Source organism: Cyanistes caeruleus, chromosome 33 (genome assembly GCF_971803275.1).
Source record: "Cyanistes caeruleus chromosome 33, bCyaCae1.hap1.1, whole genome shotgun sequence".
NCBI classification, from domain to species: Eukaryota; Metazoa; Chordata; class Aves; order Passeriformes; family Paridae; genus Cyanistes; species Cyanistes caeruleus.
In genome coordinates this window covers 2,262,212-2,282,572 of record NC_141734.1, presented here as the reverse complement: position 1 = coordinate 2,282,572, position 20,361 = coordinate 2,262,212, and the positions used below count along the sequence as shown (strand labels likewise).

The window sequence follows — 20,361 nt, the reverse complement described above, 5'->3', positions numbered from 1 at the left end:
CTCACGACCCCAAATTCCCCCTCAGGACCCCCCAAACCCGCTCCAGGACCCCAAATTCCCCCTCAGGACCCCCGATTCTCCCTCAGGACTCTCAATTCCACCCCACGACCCCCGATTTTCCCCTCACGACCCCCGATTTCTCCCTCAGGACCCCCGATTTCCCGTCACGACTCCAAATTCCCCCTCAAGACCCCCGATTCCCCCTCAGGACTCTCAATTCCACCTCCAGACCCCCAATCCCCCCTCAGGACCCCCGATTCCCCCTCACGACCCCCGATTCTCCCTCAGGACCCCCGATTCCTCCTCAGGACTCTCAATTCCACCTCCAGACCCCCAATCCCCCCTCACGACCCCCGATCCCCCTCACGATTCCCGTCCCCGCCTCTCACCCGCTCCAGGCCCGAAGAGGCCGCGCGCGCTCCCTCCCTGCTCTTTATAACGCGACCAAACCCCGCCCCCTCCGGGCCCCGCCCACCCCAGCCAAGATGGCGGCGGCACCGAGCGGCGGGAAAAGCGGCCACGCCTCTTCCCATGAATTACCCAAGCCCCGCCCCCTCCGCGCAAACCACGCCCACATCGCCTTTTATGGGCCCCGTTCATTAACAAGCCCCGCCCCCACACGCTCGAGGCCGATCCGGCAAAACTTTATTACCAAAAAAAACCAGAAATTTTACAGCCGGGGGGGTCGGGGGGGGGTCGGGGGGGTCCCGGGGGGGGTCGGGGGTCCCCAGGCCCCTCCCCCCAGCTGCGTCACAGGGGAAACTTCACTTTTTTTATTTTTTTTTTCTTTTTTTTTTTTCTTTTTTTTTTTTTGGTCTTTTCAGGCCTTTTTCTACAAAACCCCCGGGGGGGGGGAGGAGGGAGGGAGGGGGGAGGGGGGGGCGGCCCCTCCCCCACGGGCGGGTTTGGGGGGGATGGGGGGAACTCGGGGGGAGGGGGAGGGGAGGGCTCGGGGGGTCCCGGGGGGGCGGCGGCAGCGGCGGGGCCTGGGGGGTCCTTATCGGGTCTGCTCGACTGCGGGGGAGGGGAAACGGGGAGGGGTCAGCAACAACCCAGAGACCCCCCCCCCAGAGACCCCAGACCCACCCCAGGACCCCCCAGATCCCCCAAAGCCCCCACCCCAAAGCCCCCCCAGGACCTTCCCAGACCTCCCCAGAGCCCCCCAGAACCCCCCAAATCCCCCCCAGGATCCCCCAGACCCTCCTCAGACCCCCCAGGATCCCCAAATCCTCCCCTGGATCCCACAAGACCCCCCCAGGACCCCCCCCAAACCCCCCCAGCACCACCCCAGACCTCCCCAGGACCCCCCAGATCCCCCTCAGGACCCCCCAAATCCCCCCCCGACCCCTCCAGACAGCATTAGAGTCTCCCCAGATCCCCCAAATTCCCCCCAAAGCCCCCCAAATCCCCCCCAGGACCTCCCAAATCCCCCTCAGGACCCCTCCAAACCCCCTAAATCCCCCCCAAATCCCCCTCAGGACCCCCCAAATCCCCCCCAGGACCCCTCCAAACCCCCCCCAGGACCCCCCAAATCCCCCTCAGGACCCCCGAGGACCCCCCAAATCCCCCCCAAATCCCCCCCAGGACCCTCCAAACACCCTCAGGACCCCCCAAATCCCCCCCAGGACCCCCCAAACCCCCCCTCGGACCCCCCCCGGCGCTCTCACTGTAGGAGGAGATGTCGATCTCGTCGGGCAGCTCGCTGATGTTCACCTCGAAGCGATCCTGGACGTCGTTGAGGATTTTGGCGTCGTTCTCGTCCGACACGAAGGTGATGGCCAAGCCCTTGGTGCCGAAACGCCCGGCCCGCGCCACCTGCCCGGCAACGGCGCGCTCAGAGGGACCCCGCGAGACCCCCGGCTGCGGGGGCAGCCCAGGAACAGCCGGAGCTCGCGGAAACAGCCCAGGAACAGCCGGAGCTCGCGGAAACAACCGGAATTCACCCAAAAACAACCGGAACTCACACGGAAACAACCGGAATTCACCCAGAAACCACCACAGGAACAGCCGGAATTCACACGGAAACACCCGGAATTCACACGGAAACAACCGGAATTCACCCAAAAACCACCACAGGAACTCACGGAAACACCCGGAACTCACACAGAAACAACTGGAACTCACACGGAAACAACCGGAACTCACACAGAAACCACACGGAATTCACCCAGGAACAGCCGGAACTCACGGAAACAACCGGAACTCACACAGAAACCACCACAGGAACAGCCGGAACTCACACGGAAACCACCGGAATTCACACGGAAACACCCGGAACTCACACAGAAACAACCAGAATTCACCCAGAAACACCCGGAACTCGCACGGAAACCACCCCAGGAACAGCCGGAACTCACAGAAACACACGGAACTCGCACGGAAACCACCCCAGGAACAGCCGGAACTCACGGAAACAACCGGAACTCACGGAAACAACCGGAATTCACCCAAAAACCACCACAGGAACTCACGGAAACACCCGGAACTCACACAGAAACAACCGTAATTCACACAGAAACACCCGGAACTCGCACGGAAACCACCCCAGGAACAGCCGGAACTCACGGAAACAACCGGAATTCACCCAAAACCAACCGGAATTCACCCAAAAACACCCGGAATTCACACAAAAACACCCAGAATTCACACAGAAACAACCGGAATTCACCCAGAATCCACCACAGGAACAGCCGGAACTCACGGAAACACACGGAATTCACACAAAAACACTCGGAATTCACACGGAAACAACCGGAACTCACACAGAAACAACCGGATTTCACACAGGAACCACCACAGGAACAGCCGGAACTCATGGAAACAACCGGAATTCACCCAAAACCACACGGAATTCACCCAAAACCACCCAGAATTCACCCAGAAACACCCGGAATTCACCCAGAAACACCCGGAATTCACCCAAAAACCACCCCAAAACCACCCAGAACTCAAAAAAACACCCAAAACTCACAGAAACACCCGGAACTCACACAAAACTTGCCCAAAAAATCCTGAAACCCACCCAAAACCCCCCAAACCCCCCCAGGAGCCCCCAGGACCCCCCAGACCCCCCCAGACCCCCACCCGGTGCAGGTAGGTGTCCGAGTCCTCGGGCATGTCCCAAATAGGAGCCCCCAAACCCCCCCAGGACCCCCCAGGACCCCCCCAGGACCCCCCAGGACCCCCCCAGGACCCCCCAGACCCCCCCCACGACCCCCCCAGGACCCCCAAACCCCCCCAGGACCCCCCAAACCCCCCCCGGACCCCCCAGACCCCCACCCAGTGCAGGTAGGTGTCCGAGTCCTCGGGCATGTCACAAATAGGAGCCCCCAGACCCCCCCAAATCCCCCCCCAGACCCCCCAAACTCCCCCCCAGGACCCCTGAAATCCCCCCCAAAACCCCCAGGACCCCTCGAGGAGCCCCCCCAAACCCCCCCACGACCCCCCAGGACCCCCCAAACCCCCCCAGGACCCCCCCAGGACCCCCCCAGGACCCCCCAGGACCCCCACCCGGTGCAGGTAGGTGTCCGAGTCCTCGGGCATGTCCCAAATAGGAGCCCCCAGACCCCCCCAGGACCCCCCCAGGACCCCCCAGGACCCCCCCAGGACCCCCCAGACCCCCCCCAGGACCCCCCCAGGACCCCCAGACCCCCACCCGGTGCAGGTAGGTGTCCGAGTCCTCGGGCATGTCGTAGTTGAAGGCGATGTTGACCCTCTCGATGTCCATCCCGCGGCCGAACAGGTTGGTGGCCACCAGGATGCGGCGCTGGAAGTCCTTGAACTGCTGGTACCGGGACAGCCTGGGGGGCACGGGGGGGTCACGGGGTCACGGGGGGGTCACGGGGTCACGGGGGGGTCACGGGGTCACGGGGGGGTCACGGGGGTCATGGGGGGCACGGGGGGGTCACGGGGGGGTCATGGGGGGGGTCACGGGGTCATGGGGGGGTCATGGGGGTCATGGGGGGCACAGGGGGGTTTGGGGGTCATGGGGGGCTGGGGGGGCACGGGGGTCATGGGGGGTCACAGGGGGCACGGGGGGCATGGGGGGTCACGGGGGGCTGGGGGGTTTGGGGGTCACGGGGGGGTTTGGGGGTCACGGGGGTCACAGGGGGCACGGGGGGCACAGGGGGGTCACAGGGGTCATGGGGGGTCACAGGGGTCATGGGGGTCACGGGGGTCACAGGGGGTTCTGGGGGGTCACAGGGGGGTTTTGGGGGTCTCAGGAGGGGTTTTGAGGGGTCTGGAGGTGTTCTGGGGGGCTCTGGAGAGGTTTGGGGGGCTCAGGGGGTGTTTTATGGGGCCCTGGGGGAGTCTGGGGCTGTTTCTGGGGACCTCAGAGCAGCTCTGGGGTGTTTTTTGGGGGGCTCTGGGGGTGTTTTTGGGGATTCAGGGGGGATTTTGGGGGGTTTTGGGGTATTTTGGGGTGTTTCTGGGTGTTTTTGGGGTGTTTCTGGGTGTTTTTGGGTGTTTTTGGGGTGTTTTGGGGTCCCCACCTCTCCTCCTGCGGCATCCCGCAGTGGATGGCGATGGCCGGGGGGCTCAGGGAGGTTCAGGGGGTGTTTTTGGGGTGTTTTTGGGGTGTTTTTGGGTGTTTCTGGGGTGTTTCTGGGGGTTCAGGGCTGTTTTTGGGGTGTTTTGGGGTGTTTTGGGGGTCCCCACCTCTCCTCCTGCGGCATCCCGCAGTGGATGGCGATGGCCGGGGGGCTCGGGGAGGTTCAGGGGGTGTTTTTGGGGGTTCAGGGATGGTTTTGGGGTGTTTTTGGGGGGTTTTTGGGGTGTTTTTGGGGTGTTTTTGGGGTCCCCACCTCTCCTCCTGCGGCATCCCGCGGTGGATGGCGATGGCCGGGGGGCTCAGGGAGGTTCAGGGGGTGTTTTTGGGATGTTTCTGGGTGTTTTTGGGGGTTTTTGGGGTGTTTCTGGGCGTTCAGGGCTGTTTTTGGGGTGTTTTGGGGTGTTTTGGGGGTCCCCACCTCTCCTCCTGCGGCATCCCGCGGTGGATGGCGATGGCCGGGGGGCTCAGGGCGGTTCAGGGGGTGTTTTTGGGTGTTTCTGGGGTGTTTCTGGGGGTTCAGGGGGTGTTTTTGGGGTGTTTTTGGGGTGTTTTTGGGATGTTTCTGGGTGTTTTTGGGGGTTTTTGGGGTGTTTCTGGGCGTTCAGGGCTGTTTTTGGGGTGTTTTGGGGTGTTTTTGGGGTCCCCACCTCTCCTCCTGCGGCATCCCGCGGTGGATGGCGATGGCCGGGAAGTTTTGCTCCACCAGCAGCTGCGCCAGGGCGATGCAGCGCTGCACGGACTTGACGAAAATCACGACCTGGGGGGAGCCCCAAAAACGGGGTCAGAGCGCCCCAAAACCACCCTGGACACCCCGAAACTGCCCCTGGGAACCCCAAAACCATCCTGGACACCCCAAAACTGCCCCTGGACACCCCAAAACCACCCTGGGAACCCCAAAACCATCCTGGGAACCCCAAAACCATCCTGGACACCCCGAAACTGCCCCTGGGAACCCCAAAACCCTCCCTGGGAACCCCAAAACCACCCTGGGTACACTAAAACCCCCCTGGACACCCCAGAACCACCCTGGGAATCTCAAAACCCTCCCTGGACACCCCAAATCCCTCCTGGACACCCCAAAACCACCCTGGGAATCTCAAAACCCTCCCTGGGAACCCCAAATCCCATCCTGGACACCCCAAACCCCCCCAGGACCAGGACCCCCCATCCTGCCCCCTCTCTGTGCCCGCCTGGGGTTCCCATGGGGATTTTGGGGGTTCCCTGCAAGATTTTGGGGTCCCCCCGCAGGATTTTGGGGTTCCCCCTGTGATTTTTGGGTTTCCCTGCAGGATTTGGGATTCCCCCTGTGATTTCAGGTTCCTCCTGATGATTTCAGGTTCCCCCCCATGATTTTGGGGTCCCCCCGGTGATTTTGGGTTCCCCCCGGTGATTTTGGGGTTCCCCCTGAAGAATTTGGGGTTTCCCTGCAGGATTTCAGGTTCCCCCCTGTGATTCTGGGTTCCCCCCAGTGACTTTGGGGTCCCCCCCGTGATTTTGGGGTTCCCCCCAATGATTTCAGGTTCCCCCCTGTGATTTTGGGGTCTCCCCTGTGATTTTGGGTTCCCCCTGATGATTTTGGGGTCCCCCCCGATGATTTCAGGTTCCCCCTGTGATTTTTGGGTTCCCCCCAGTGACTTTGGGGTCCCCCCCGGTGATTTTGGGGTTCCCCCCGTGACTTTGGGGTTTCCCTGCAGGATTTTGGAGTCCCCCCGATGATTTCAGGTCCCCCCTGTGGATTTCAGGTTCCCCCCCGGTGATTTCAGGTTCCCCCCAATGATTTTGGGGTCCCCCCCCCGATGATTTCAGGCCCCCCCCCGATGATTTCAGGTTCCCCCTTGTGATTTTGGGGTCCCCCCTGTGATTTCAGGTTCCCCCCGGTGACTTTGGGGTTCCCCCTGATGATTTTGGGGTTTCCCTGCAGGATTTCAGGATCCCCCCCGATGATTTTGAGGTTCCCCCTGGTGATTTTTGGGTTCCCCCCGATGACTTTGGGTTCCCCCCTGTGATTTTGGGGTTTCCCTGCAGGATTTCCGGTTCCCCCCGATGATTTCCGATTCCCCCCGATGACTTTGGGGTTTCCCTGCAGGATTTTGGGGTTTCCCTGCAGGATTTTTGGGTTCCCCCCGGTGTTTTTGGGGTCCCCCCGTGGCCCTGGGGTGCCCGCAGACCTGGTTGAACTCGAGCACGTCGAGCAGGTCGAAGAGTTTCCTGTTCTTCTCGTTGTCCTTCAGCTTGACGTAATACTGCTGCAGGCCGTGCAGCGTCAGCTTGGTCTCGTCGTCCACGAAGATCTCCATGGGCTGGGGGGGCAGCGCCTCAGCCCCCGCACGGGACCCCCAACACCCTCCTGGGGACCCCCTGACACCCCCTGAACCCTCCTGACACCCCCTGGGGACCCCCTGACACCCCCTGGGGACCCCCTGACACCCCCTGGGGACCCCCTGACACCCCCTGGGGACCCCCTGAACCCTCCTGACACCCCCTGGGGACCCCCTGAACCCTCCTGGGGACCTCAGCCCCCGCACGGGACCCCTGAGCCCACCCCCTGGGGACCCCCTGACACCCCCTGAACCCGCATGGGGACCCCCCGACACCCCCTGGGGACCCCCTGAGCCCTTCTGACACCCCCTGAACCCTCCTGGGGATCCCTGATCCCGCACGGGACCCCTGAGCCCACCCGCTGGGGACCCCCTGACACCCCCTGAACCCTCCTGACACCCCCCTGACACCCCCTGGGGACCCCCGGCACCCCCTGAACCCGCATGGGGACCCCTGATCCCGCACGGGACCCCTGAGCCCACCCCCTGGGGACCCCTGATCCCTCCTGGGGACCCCCTGAAACCGCGTGGGGGAGGGGCTCTGTGGGGTGGGGGAGGGGCTGTCAGAGATGGGGGAGGGGCCATGTGAGGTGGGGGAGGAGCCATGCGAGGTGGGGGAGGAGCCATGCGAGGTGGGGGAGGGGCTCTGTGGAGTGAGGGAGGGGCCATGCAAGGTGGGGGAGGGGCTGTCAGAAGTGGGGGAGGGGCGGTCTGAGGTGGGGGAGGGGTGGTCAGAAGTGGGGGAGGGGTGGTCCGAGATGGGGGAGGAGCCATATGAGGTGGGGGAGGGGCGGTCTGGGGTGGGGAAGGGGCCATTCAGGGTGGGGGAGGGGCCGTTCCGGGGCGGGGGAGGGGCAGTCCGAGATGGGGAGGGGCCGTTCCGGGGTGGGGGAGGGGCCGTTCCGGGGCGGGGGAGGGGCCGTTCCGGGATGGGGGAGGGGCCATGCAGGGTGGGGAAGGGGCCGTTCGGGGCGGGGGAGAGGCTGTCAGAGGTGGAGGAGGGGCCGTTCGGGGCGGGGGAGGGGCTGTCAGAGGCGGGGGAGGGGCCGTTCAGGGTGGGGGAGGGGCCATGCAGGGTGAGGGAGGGGCCGTTCGGGGCGGGGGAGGGGAGGTCTGGGATGGGGGAGGGGCCGTCCGGGGCGGGGGAGGGGCCGTTCGGGGCGGGGGAGGGGCTGTCAGAGGTGGGGGAGGGGCTGTCAGAGGTGGGGGAGGGGCCGTTCGGGGCGGGGGAGGGGCCGTTTTGGGGCGGGGGAGGGGCTGTCAGAGGCGGGGGAGGGGCCGTTCCGGGGCGGGGGAGGGGCTGTCAGAGGTGGGGGAGGGGCCGTTCGGGGCGGGGGAGGGGGCTGTTCCAGGGTGGGGGAGGGGCCGTTCCGGGGCGGGGGAGGGGCTGTCAGAGGTGGGGGAGGGGCCGTTCGGGGTGGGGGAGGGGCCGTTCGGGGTGGGGGAGGGGCCGTTCGGGGTGGGGGAGGGGCTGTCAGAGATGGGGGAGGGGCCGTTCAGGGCGGGGGAGGGGCTGCCATTACGTCCTGCATGAACTTGCGGCACACGGGCCGGATCTCCTTGCTGAGGGTGGCGCTGAACATCATCACCTGCTTCTCGTGCGGCGTCATGCGGAAAATCTCCTGCACGTCCCGCCGCATGTCTGCGGGCACGGGGGGAGAGACAGAAATGGGGGTCAGGGGGGCAGGAATAGGGGGCTGGGGGGTCTGGGGGGCAGGAATGGGGGTCAGGGGGGGTCAGGGGGCAGGAATGGGGGCTGGGGGACAGGAATGGGGGCTGGGGGCAGGGGAGAGAGAGAAATGGGGGGTCAGGGGGGCAGGAGTGGGGGGCTGGGGGGTCTGGGGGGGTCAGGGGGGCAGGAGTGGGGGGCTGGAGGGGAAATGGGGGGCAGGAATGGGGGCTGGGGGGGAAATGGGGGTCAGGGGGGCAGGAATGGGGAGCTGGGGGGGTCTGGGGGGCAGGAATGGGGGCTGGGGGGCAGGAATGGGGGCTGGGGGGTCTGGGGGGGGAAATGGGGGGCTGGGGGGAGAAATGGGGGTCAGGGGGCAGGAGTGGGGGGCTGGGGGGGAAATGGGGGCAGGAGTGGGGGCTGGGGGACAGGAATGGGGGGCTGGGGGCAGGGGAGAGAGAGAAATGGGGATCAGGGGGGCAGGAGTGGGGGGCTGGGGGGGCTGGGGGGGTCAGGGGGGAGAAATGGGGGGTTGGGGGGGAAATGGGGCAGGAGTGGGGGCTGGGGGGGGAAATGGGGGGCTGGGGGGCAGGAATGGGGGGCTGGGGGGGTCTGGGGGGCAGGAATGGGGGCTGGGGGGCAGGAATGGGGGGCTGGGGGTTCTGGGGGGGTCAGGGGGGCAGGAATGGGGGGCTGGGGGGAGAAATGGGGGGCTGGGGGGTCTGGGGGGGTCAGTGGGGGAGAAATGGGGGGCTGGGGGGAGAAATGGGGGGCTGGGGGGTCTGGGGGGGTCAGGAATGGGGGGCTGGGGGCCAGGAATGGGGGTCAGGGGGGGAGAAATGGGGGGCTGGGGGACAGGAATGGGGGGCTGGGGGGTCTGGGGGGGTCAGGGGGGCAGGAATGGGGGGCTGGGGGCGGGGGAAGAGAGAAAGGGTCAGGGGGGGAGAAATGGGGGGCTGGGGGGCAGAAATGGGGGACTGGGGGGCAGGAATGGGGCTCTGGGTGGCTCTGGGGGCAGAAACGGGGAGTCTGGGGCCCCCCAGGACACCCAAGGAATGCCCAGGAATCCCTCCAGGACCCCCCCAGGACCCCCCAGAACCCCCCAGGACCCCCCAGGACCCTCCAGGGACCCCCAGGGACCCCCCAGGACCCCCCCAGGGACCCCCCAGGACCCCCCGGAACTCCCCCAGGACCCTCCAGGACCCCCAGGGACTCCCCCAGAACTCCCCCAGGACCCCCCAGGACCCCCCCAGGACCCCTCCAGGGACCCCCCAGGACTCCCCCAGGGACCCCCAGGACCCCCCAGGGACCCCCAGGGACCCCCCTGATCCCCCCCAAGGAACGCTCCAGGACCCTTTCCGGATCCCCAGTGACCCCCAGGACCCCCCAGGACCCCCCCAGAACCCCCTAAGGACCCCCCAGGACCCCCCCAGGGACCCCCCCAGGGACCCCCAGGGACCCCCCAGGACCCCCAAGGACCCTCCAGGGACCCCCCAGGACTCCCCAGGACCCCCCAGAACCCCCCAAGGACCCTCCAGGGACCCCCCAGGACCCCCAGGGAACCCCGGGACCCCCCCAGGGACCCCCCAGAACCCCCCAAGGACCCTCCAGGGACCCCCCAGGACCCTCCAGGGACCCCCGGGACCCCCCCAGGACCCTCCAGGACCCCCAGAACCCCCCAGGACCCCCCAGGGACCCCCGGGACCCCAGCCCCACCGAGCTGCTCCAGCATCTTGTCGCACTCGTCCAGGATGAAATGTTTGATGTGTTTGAGGTTGAGGCTTTTGTTCCGCGCCAGCGCCAGGATCCGGCCCGGGGTCCCCACCACGATGTGGGGACAGTTCTTCTTCAGCACCTCCTCGTCCTTCTTGATGGAGAGACCCCCGAAAAACACCGCCACCTGCACGGGGGGGGACCCCAAAAATCTGTGTGTGAGGGGTGGGACCCCGAGAAACATCATGGGGACCCCAAAAAACCCCAGGGATTGATGGAGAGACCCCCGAAAAACACCAACACCTGCAGGGGGGGACCCCAAAAATACACCTGTGAGGGGTGGGACCCCGAGAAACATCATGGGGACCCCAAAAAACCCCAGGGATTCATGGACAGACCCCCGAAAAACACCAATACCTGCATGGGGGGACCCCAAAAATACACCTGTGAGGGGTGGGACCCCGAAAACATCATGGGGACCCCAAAAAACCCCAGGGAGGGATGGACAGACCCCCGAAAAACATCGACACCTGCACGGGGGGGACCCCAAAAATACACCTGTGAGGGGTGGGACCCCGAGAAACATCATGGGGACCCCAAAAAACCCCGTGTGTGTGAGGGAAAACCCCAAAAACACCATGGGGACCCCAAAAAATCCATGTGTGTGTGAGGGGAAAAAACCCCAAAAATATCATGGGGACCCCAAAATCTGAGTGTGAGGGATGGACAGACCCCCCAAAAACACCAACACCTGCGGGGGGGGACCCCAAAAATACACCTGTGAGGGGTGGGACCCCAAGAAACATCACAGGGACCCCAAAAAACCCCTGTGAGGGATGGACAGACCCCCCAAAAACACCAACACCTGAAAAAGGGACCCCAAAAATACACCTGTGAGGGGTGGGACCCCCAGAAACATCATGGGGACCCCAAAAAACCCCTGTGAGGGATGGAGAGACCCCCGAAAAACACCGCCACCTGCACGGGGGGGACCCCAAAAATACATCTGAGAGGGGTGGGATCCCAAGAAACATCATGGGGACCCCAAAAAACCCCGTGTGTGTGAAGAAAAAACCCCAAAAACACCATGGGGACCCCAAAAAACCCCGTGTGTGTGAGGGAAAAACCCCAAAAACATCATGGGGACCCCAAAAAACCCCTGTGAGGGATGGACAGACCCCCGAAAAACATCGACACCTGAAAAAGGGACCCCAAAAATACACCTGTGAGGGGTGGGACCCCCAGAAACATCACAGGGACCCCAAAAAACCCCGTGTGTGTGAAGAAAAACCCCAAAAACACCATGGGGACCCCAAAAAACCCCAGGGATTCATGGACAGACCCCCGAAAGACATCGACACCTGCAGGGGGGGACCCCAAAAATACACCTGTGAGGGGTGGGACCCCGAAAAATATCACGGGGACCCCAAAAAACCCCATGTGTGTGAGGGAAAAACCCCAAAAATATCATGGGGACCCCAAAAAACCCCGTGTGTGTGAGTGAAAAACCCCAAAAACACCATGGGGACCCCAAAAATACACCTGTGAGGGGTGGGACCTCGAGAAACATCATGGGGACCCCAAAAAATCCATGTGTGTGTGAAAGAAAAACCCCAAAATATCATGGGGACCCCAAAAAACCCCAGGGATTGATGGAGAGACCCCCGAAAAACACCGCCACCTGCAGGGGGGGACCCCAAAATCTGAGTGTGAGGGGTGGGACCCCGAAAAATATCATGGGGACCCAAAAAAACCCCGTGTGTGTGAGGGAAAAAACCCCAAAAATATCACAGGGACCCCAAAATCTGAGTGTGAGGGATGGACAGACCCCCGAAAAACACCGCCACCTGCATGGGGGGACCCCAAAAATGCACCTGTGAGGGGTGGGACCCCGAAAAACATCACTGGGACCCCAAAAAACCCCATGTGTGTGAGGGAAAAAACCCCAAAAACACCATGGGGACCCCAAAAATACACCTGTGAGGGGTGGGACCCCGAAAAACATCACGGGGACCCCAAAAAACCCCAGGGAGGGATGGACAGACCCCCGAAAAACACCGCCACCTGCAGGGGGGGACCCCAAAAATACACCTGTGAGGGGTGGGACCCCAAAAACCATCATGGGGACCCCAAAAATACACCTGTGAGGGGTGGGACCCCGAAAACATCATGGGGACCCCAAAAAACCCCGTGTGTGTGAAGGAAAAACCCCAAAAATATCACGGGGACCCCAAAAAACCCCAGGGATTGATGGAGAGACCCCCGAAAAACACCAATACCTGCACGGGGGGACCCCAAAAATCTGTGTGTGAGGGGTGGGACCCCGAGAAACACCATGGGGACCCCAAAAAATCCCATGTGTGTGAGGGAAAAAATACCCGAAATCTGAGTGTGATTGATGGACAGACCCCCCAAAAACACCAACACCTGAAAAAGGGACCCCAAAAATCTGTGTGTGATGGGTGGGACCCCGAAAAACATCATGGGGACCCCAAAATCTGAGTGTGAGGGATGGACAGACCCCCCAAAAACATCGACACCTGCACGGGGGGACCCCAAAAATGCACCTGTGAGGGGTGGGACCCCGAAAAACATCACGGGGACCCCAAAAAACCCCAGGGATTGATGGACAGACCCCCCTAAGCCCCCCCAAATCCCCCCCAGAGCCCCCAAATCTTCCCCAGAGCCCCCCAGAGCCCCCCAAAGCCCCCTCAAATACCCCCCAAATCCCCCCAAAGCCCCCCCAGAGCCCCCTAAATCCCCCCCAGAGCCCCCCAAATCCCCCCAAAGCCCCCCCAGAGCCCCCAGCCCACCTTGACGCTGGGCATGTATTTGGAGAAGCGCTCGTACTCCTTGCTGATCTGGAACGCCAGTTCCCGCGTGTGGCACATCACCAGCACCGACACCTGAGAGAATCAGGGGGTTCAGAACCCCAAAACCCCCCCTGAGACCACCCTGAGACCCCCAAAACCCCCCCAAAACCCCCCTGAGACCCCCCTGAAACCCCTGAGACCCCAAACCCCCCATAGCCCCCCATAGCCCCCCATAGCCCCCGCGTGTGGCACATCACCAGCACCGACACCTGGGGGGGTCAGGGGGTTCAGAACCCCAAAACCGCCCCTGAGACCACCCTGAGACCCCCAAAACCCCCCCAAAACCCCCCTGAGACCCCCCTGAAACCCCCGAGACCCCCCCTGAAACCCCTGAGACCCCAAACCCCCCAAAGCCCCCCATAGCCCCCGCGTGTGGCACATCACCAGCACCGACACCTGGGGGGTCAGGGGGGGTCAGAACCCCAAAACCGCCCCTGAGACCCCCAAAACCCCCCCAAAACCCCCCCGAAACCCCCCTGAAACCCCTGAGACCCCAAACCCCCCAAAGCCCCCCATAGCCCCCGCGTGTGGCACATCACCAGCACCGACACCTGGGGGGGTCAGAGATGTGAGACCCCCCCCCGAGACCACCCTGAGACCCCCAAAACCCCCCTGAGACCACCCTGAGACCACCCTGAGACCCCCCTGAGACCCCCCTGAAACTCCTGAGACCCCCGGAGACCCCCCAATGAGCCCTGAAACCCCCCGAGACCCCCCCCTAAACTCCCCCAGAGACCCCCCCAAAAGCCCCTCCAAGACCCCCCCAAAGCCCCACAGACCCCCTGAACCCCCCCTGAAACCCCCCTAAAACCCCTCTGAGACCCCCCATGAACCCCTGACCCTCCTGAGAAGCCCCCTGAGACCCCCCAGACCCCCTGAAACCCCCCTAAAACCCCTCTGAGACCCCCCATGAACCCCTGACCCTCCTGAGCCCCCCCAGACGCCCCCTGAGACCCCCCTGAAACCCCCAGGAACCCCCTGAGACCCCCCTGAAACCCCCAGGAACCCCCTGAGACCCCATGAACCCTCCCTGAGACCCCCCTAAAAACCCCCCAGAGACCCCCTGAGACCCCCCAGAGCCCCTGAAACCCCTCGGAACCCCCCCTGAGACCCCCTAAAATCCCCCATGAACCCCCTGACCCTCCTGAGCCCCCCCAGACACCCCCTGAGACCCCCCTGAGACCCCCCTGAAACCCCCAGGAACCCCCTGAGACCCCATGAACCCTCCCTGAGACCCCCCTAAAAACCCCCCAGAGACCCCCTGAGACCCCCCAGAGCCCCCCAGGAGCCCCCCAGACCCCCCAGGAGCCCCCCAGACCTGGCCGGTGACGGGCTCCAGCTGCTGCAGCGTGGCCAGCACGAACACGGCCGTCTTGCCCATGCCGGACTTGGCCTGGCACAGCACGTCCATGCCCAGGATGGCCTGGGGGATGCACTCGTGCTGGACTGGGGGGTCAAACAGGGGTCAAGGGTCACTCAGGGGTCACACAGGGGTCAGGGGTCACTCAGGGGTCACACAGAGGTCAGGGGTCAGTGGCCTGGCACAGCACGTCCATGCCCAGGATGGCCTGGGGGATGCACTCGTGCTGGACTGGGGGTCACAGAGGGGTCAAGGGTCACTCAGGGGTCATGGGGTCACTCAGGGGTCAGGGGTCACTCAGGGGTCACAGGGGTCATGCAGGGGTCATGGGGTCACTCAGGGGTCAGGGGTCACTCAGGGGTCAGTGGCCTGGCACAGCACGTCCATGCCCAGGATGGCCTGGGGGATGCACTCGTGCTGGACTGGGGGGTCAAACAGGGGTCAAGGGTCACTCAGGGGTCATGGGGTCACTCAGGGGTCAGTGGCCTGGCACAGCACGTCCATGCCCAGGATGGCCTGGGGGATGCACTCGTGCTGGACTGGGGGGTCAAACAGGGGTCAAGGGTCACTCAGGGGTCATGGGGTCACTCAGGGGTCAGTGGCCTGGCACAGCACGTCCATGCCCAGGATGGCCTGGGGGATGCACTCGTGCTGGACTGGGGGGTCAAACAGGGGTCAAGGGTCACTCAGGGGTCACTCAGGGGTCAGGGGTCACTCAGGGGTCAGGGGTCACTCAGGGGTCAGTGGCCTGGCACAGCACGTCCATGCCCAGGATGGCCTGGGGGATGCACTCGTGCTGGACTGGGGGGTCAAACAGGGGTCACAGGGGTCAGAGAGGTCATGGGGTCACTCAGGGGTCAGGGGTCACTCAGGGGTCAGTGGCCTGGCACAGCACGTCCATGCCCAGGATGGCCTGGGGGATGCACTCGTGCTGGACTGGGGGGTCAAACAGGGGTCAAGGGTCACTCAGGGGTCATGGGGTCACTCAGGGGTCAGTGGCCTGGCACAGCACGTCCATGCCCAGGATGGCCTGGGGGATGCACTCGTGCTGGACTGGGGGGTCAAACAGGGGTCAAGGGTCACTCAGGGGTCACACAGGGGTCAGGGGTCACTCAGGGGTCACACAGAGGTCAGGGGTCAGTGGCCTGGCACAGCACGTCCATGCCCAGGATGGCCTGGGGGATGCACTCGTGCTGGACTGGGGGGTCAAACAGGGGTCAAGGGTCACTCAGGGGTCACTCAGGGGTCAGGGGTCACTCAGGGGTCAGGGGTCACTCAGGGGTCAGTGGCCTGGCACAGCACGTCCATGCCCAGGATGGCCTGGGGGATGCACTCGTGCTGGACTGGGGGTCAAACAGGGGTCACAGGGGTCAGAGAGGTCATGGGGTCACTCAGGGGTCACAGGGGTCACTCAGGGGTCAGTGGCCTGGCACAGCACGTCCATGCCCAGGATGGCCTGGGGGATGCACTCGTGCTGGACTGGGGGGTCAAACAGGGGTCAAGGGTCACTCAGGGGTCACTCAGGGGTCAGGGGTCACTCAGGGGTCAGGGGTCACTCAGGGGTCAGTGGCCTGGCACAGCACGTCCATGCCCAGGATGGCCTGGGGGATGCACTCGTGCTGGACTGGGGGGTCAAACAGGGGTCACAGGGGTCACTCAGGGGTCATGGGGTCACTCAGGGGTCAGTGAGGGGTCACAGGGGTCACACAGGGGTCAGTGAGGGGTCACAGAGGTCAGCACTGGACACTGACCCTCAGACACCACAGAGGCACCTCAGGGACCCCTCCTGAGACCCACACGACCCCCCCAGGACCCCCCAAATCCCCCCAGGACCCCCCAAACCCCCCCAGGACCCCCCAAATCCCCCCCAGGACCCCCCAAAGTCACCTTCGGAGGGGTGCTCGAAGCCGCAGTCGACGATGGCGCGCAGCAGCTCGGGTTTCAGCAGGACCCCAGACCCCCCAAATCCCCCCCAAATCCCCCCAGGACCCCCTGAATCCCCCCCAGGACCCCTCAGGACCCCCCAAATGCCCCCCAGGACCCCCCAAACCCCCCCAGGACCCCCCAAAGTCACCTTCGGAGGGGTGCTCGAAGCCGCAGTCGACGATGGCGCGCAGCAGCTCGGGTTTCAGCAGGACCCCAGACCCCCCAGGACCCCCCAAATCCCCCCAGGACCCCCCAAATCCCCCCCAAATCCCCCCCAGGACCCCCCAACCCCCCCCCAGGACCCCCCAAAGTCACCTTCGGAGGGGTGCTCGAAGCCGCAGTCGACGATGGCGCGCAGCAGCTCGGGTTTCAGCAGGACCCCAGACCCCCCAAATCCCCCCAGAACCCCCCAAATCCCCCCCAAATCCCCCCCAGGACCCCCCAAACCACCCCCAGGACCCCCCAAAGTCACCTTCGGAGGGGTGCTCGAAGCCGCAGTCGACGATGGCGCGCAGCAGCTCGGGTTTCAGCAGGACCCCAGACCCCCCAAATCCCCCCCAAAACCCCTCCAGGACCCCCCAAACCCCCCCAGGACCCCCCAAAGTCACCTTCGGAGGGGTGCTCGAAGCCGCAGTCGACGATGGCGCGCAGCAGCTCGGGTTTCAGCAGGACCCCAGACCCCTCAAACCCCCCCAGGACCCCCCAAATCCCCCCCAGGACCCCCCAAACCCCCCCCAGGACCCCCCAAAGTCACCTTCGGAGGGGTGCTCGAAGCCGCAGTCGACGATGGCGCGCAGCAGCTCGGGTTTCAGCAGGAAGTCGCGGAAGCCCGAGCTGTGGATGGACACGTAGGAGCCCTTCACGTCCTTCTTGGGGGGCGCCTCGGCCCCGTCCGCCCCGGCCGCGTTCTCCACCTCGTCATCCTCGTAGTCCAGCAGCTCGTTGTCCACGTCGTTCTCCGCCATGCCGCTGGGGGAGCGCGGGGTGGCGGTCAGCGGGGAGGGTGGACACTGGCCGGTGGTCACTCATGGGACCAGTGACCAGCCATGGGGCAACTGACCACCCGTGGGGTGATGGACACTGGCCATTGATCACCCGTGGGGTGATGGACACTGACCATTGATCACCTGTGGGACCAGTGACCACCCGTGGGGTGATGGACACTGACCATTGATCACCTGTGGGACCAGTGACCACCTGTGGGGTGATGGACACTGACCATTGATCACCCGTGGGGTGATGGACACTGGCCGGTGACCAGCCATGGGGCAACTGACCACCCGTGGGGTGATGGACACTGGCCGGTGGTCACTCATGGGGTGATGGACACTGACCATTGATCACCTGTGGGGTGATGGACACTGACCATTGATCACCCGTGGGGTGATGGACACTGACCATTGATCACCCATGGGGTGATGGACACTGACCATTGATCACCCATGGGGTGATGGACACTGGCCATTGATCACCCATGGGGTGATGGACACTGACCATTGATCACCTATGGGGTGATGGACACTGACCATTGACCAGTGACCACCCGTGGGACCACTGATCTCCTGTGGGACCACTGACCACTCAATGGGACCACTGACCATTCCATGGAAGCACTGACCACTCAATGGGACCAGTGACCACTCAATGGGAGCAGTGACCACCATGGGACCACTGACCGCCCATGCAAGCACTGACCATTCAATGTGACCAGTGACCACTCACAGGGACCACTGACCACTCCCAATGACCACTGACCACCCATGCAAGAACTGACCACTCAATGGGACCAGTGACCATTCCATGGGACCACTGACCACCTGTGGGAGCACTGACCACTCCCAATGACCATAAACAAGAACCACTGACCACTCAATGGGACCACTGACCATTCCATGAGACCACTGACCACTCACAATGACCACTGATCACTCACAATGACCACTGACCGCCCATGCAAGAACTGACCCCATTCAATGGGACCAGTGACCACTCAATGGGACCACTGACCACTGACAATGACCACTGACCATTCCATGGGACCGCTGACCACTGATGGGACCACTGACCATTCCATGGGACCACCGACCATTCAATGGGACCACTGACCATTCCATGAGACCACTGACCACTCACAATGACCACTGACCACCCATGCAAGAACTGACCATTCAATGGGACCAGTGACCACTGATGGGACCACTGACAATTCACAATGACCACTGACCACTCATGGGAGCAATGACCACTCACAATGACCACTGACCACTCATGGGAGCAATGACCACTCACAATGACCACTGACCACTCATGGGAGCAATGACCACCTGTGGGATCACTGACCACTCAGTGGGACCAGTGACCACCATGGGATCACTGACCATTCAATGGGACCAGTGACCACTGATGGGACCACTGACAATTCACAATGACCACTGACCACTCATGGGAGCAATGACCACCTGTGGGATCACTGACCACTCAATGGGACCAGTGACCAGTGACCACTCAATGGGACCACTGACCATTCCATGGGACCACTGACCACTGACAATGACCACTGACCACTGACAATGACCACTGACCACTCAATGGGACCAGTGACCACTCACAGGGACCACTGACCATTCACAATGACCACTGACCGCCCATGCAAGCACTGACCATTCAATGGGACCAGTGACCATTCCATGGGATTGCTGACCACCCGTGGGAGCACTGACCACTCACAATGACCACTGACCACTCAGAGAGACCACTGACCACTCAATGGGACCAGTGACCACTCAATGGGACCAGTGACCATTCAATGGGACCAGTGACCACTCAGAGAGACCACTGACCACTCAATGGGACCAGTGACCATTCAATGGGACCAGTGACTATTCAATGGGATCGCTGACCACCCGTGGGAGCACTGACCACTGACAATGACCACTGACCACCATGGGACCACTGACCACTCACAATGACCACTGACCACTCACAATGACCACTGACCACTCAGAGAGACCACTGACCACTCAATGGGACCAGTGACCACTCAATGGGACCAGTGACCATTCAATGGGACCAGTGACCATTCAATGGGACCAGCGACCACTGATGGGACCACTGACCATTCCCAATGACCACTGACCGCCCATGCAAGCACTGACCATTCAATGGGACCAGTGACCACTCAGAGAGACCACTGACCATTCAATGGGACCACTGACCCCTCCCCAGTGACCACTGAACCCCCGGGAGCGCCGGGAGCACCGGGAACACACCGGGAGCACCGGGAGCGCCGAACCCCGCGTGAACGCGCCCCGGGCCCGCTCCCGGTGGCCCCCGCTGGCCGCGGACCCCCGGCGGGACCGGGACCCGGGGGGGGTCAGCACCGATCGCCCCGGGACCCCCCCCCCAACCCCCGCCGCTCCCGCCAAATCCCCGCCGCGAGCTCCCCCCCGGCGCCGCCATCTTGGAGCGCACAACGGCGGCGGCCCCGGGCGCGGCTCCCCCCGAGCGGCGGCGGCGGCCCCGGGGCGGCGCGGGGGGCGCGGGGGGCTCGGGGCGGGCGGGGGCGGCCGGCGGGAGCGGCCGATGGGCGGCGGGGGCGGCGATGGCGGCGGATGCGGCTCCGGCCCGGCCCAAACTCACCCCGAACGCTGCGACCGCCGCGACCGAGAGGGCGGGGCTTGAGCGTCACTTCCGGTCCGGGTCCCCGCCGAGGCGCGCGCGCGCGCCCGCCGGGCCCCGCCCACCGGGGGCTGCCCTCGGCGATCGCCTGAACGCGAGCGAGGCCCCCCCCCCGCCGCCGCTCCCGGGGCTCCCCCCGAGGCTCTCCCGGGGCTCTCCCGGGGCTCCCCCCGAGGCTCTCCCGGGGCTCTCCCGGTCCTCCCGCCGCTCCCGCCGGCCCCTCCCCGCCGCCCCCGCCTCCCGCCGCCCGCAAACCTCCGCTCAGGCGGGCG

General features: G+C 64.1%; 1 protein-coding gene across 1 annotated transcript; it reads right to left on the bottom strand.

Annotated features, from left to right (window-relative positions):
• Positions 1–622: 622 nt before the first annotated feature.
• DDX39B (DExD-box helicase 39B) lies at positions 623–20,132 on the bottom strand. The gene is made up of 11 exons (XM_086870790.1): positions 20,051–20,132; positions 17,166–17,380; positions 14,444–14,571; positions 13,066–13,158; positions 10,256–10,439; positions 8,394–8,512; positions 6,721–6,852; positions 5,200–5,309; positions 3,656–3,800; positions 1,668–1,815; positions 623–1,014 (listed from the first exon to the last, which is right to left on the bottom strand). The coding sequence occupies exons 2-11, from the start codon at positions 17,374–17,376 to the stop codon at positions 998–1,000; spliced, it is 1,287 nt and encodes a 428-aa protein (XP_086726916.1). The 5' UTR covers positions 17,377–17,380; positions 20,051–20,132; the 3' UTR covers positions 623–997.
• Between the last annotated feature and the right edge of the window lie 229 nt (positions 20,133–20,361).

Bases quoted from the DNA above. Each gene is read 5' to 3' on its own strand.
- DDX39B (XM_086870790.1), bottom strand. From the start codon at position 17,376: ATGGCGGAGAACGACGTGGACAACGAGCTGCTGGACTACGAGGATGAC. The intron at 13,159-14,443 runs GTCTGGGGGGCT...TGATTCTCTCAG, and splicing joins TGGAGCCCGTCACCGGCCAG to GTGTCGGTGCTGGTGATGTG. The intron at 6,853-8,393 runs GTAATGGCAGCC...CTGCCCCCCCAG, and splicing joins GCCGCAAGTTCATGCAGGAC to CCCATGGAGATCTTCGTGGA.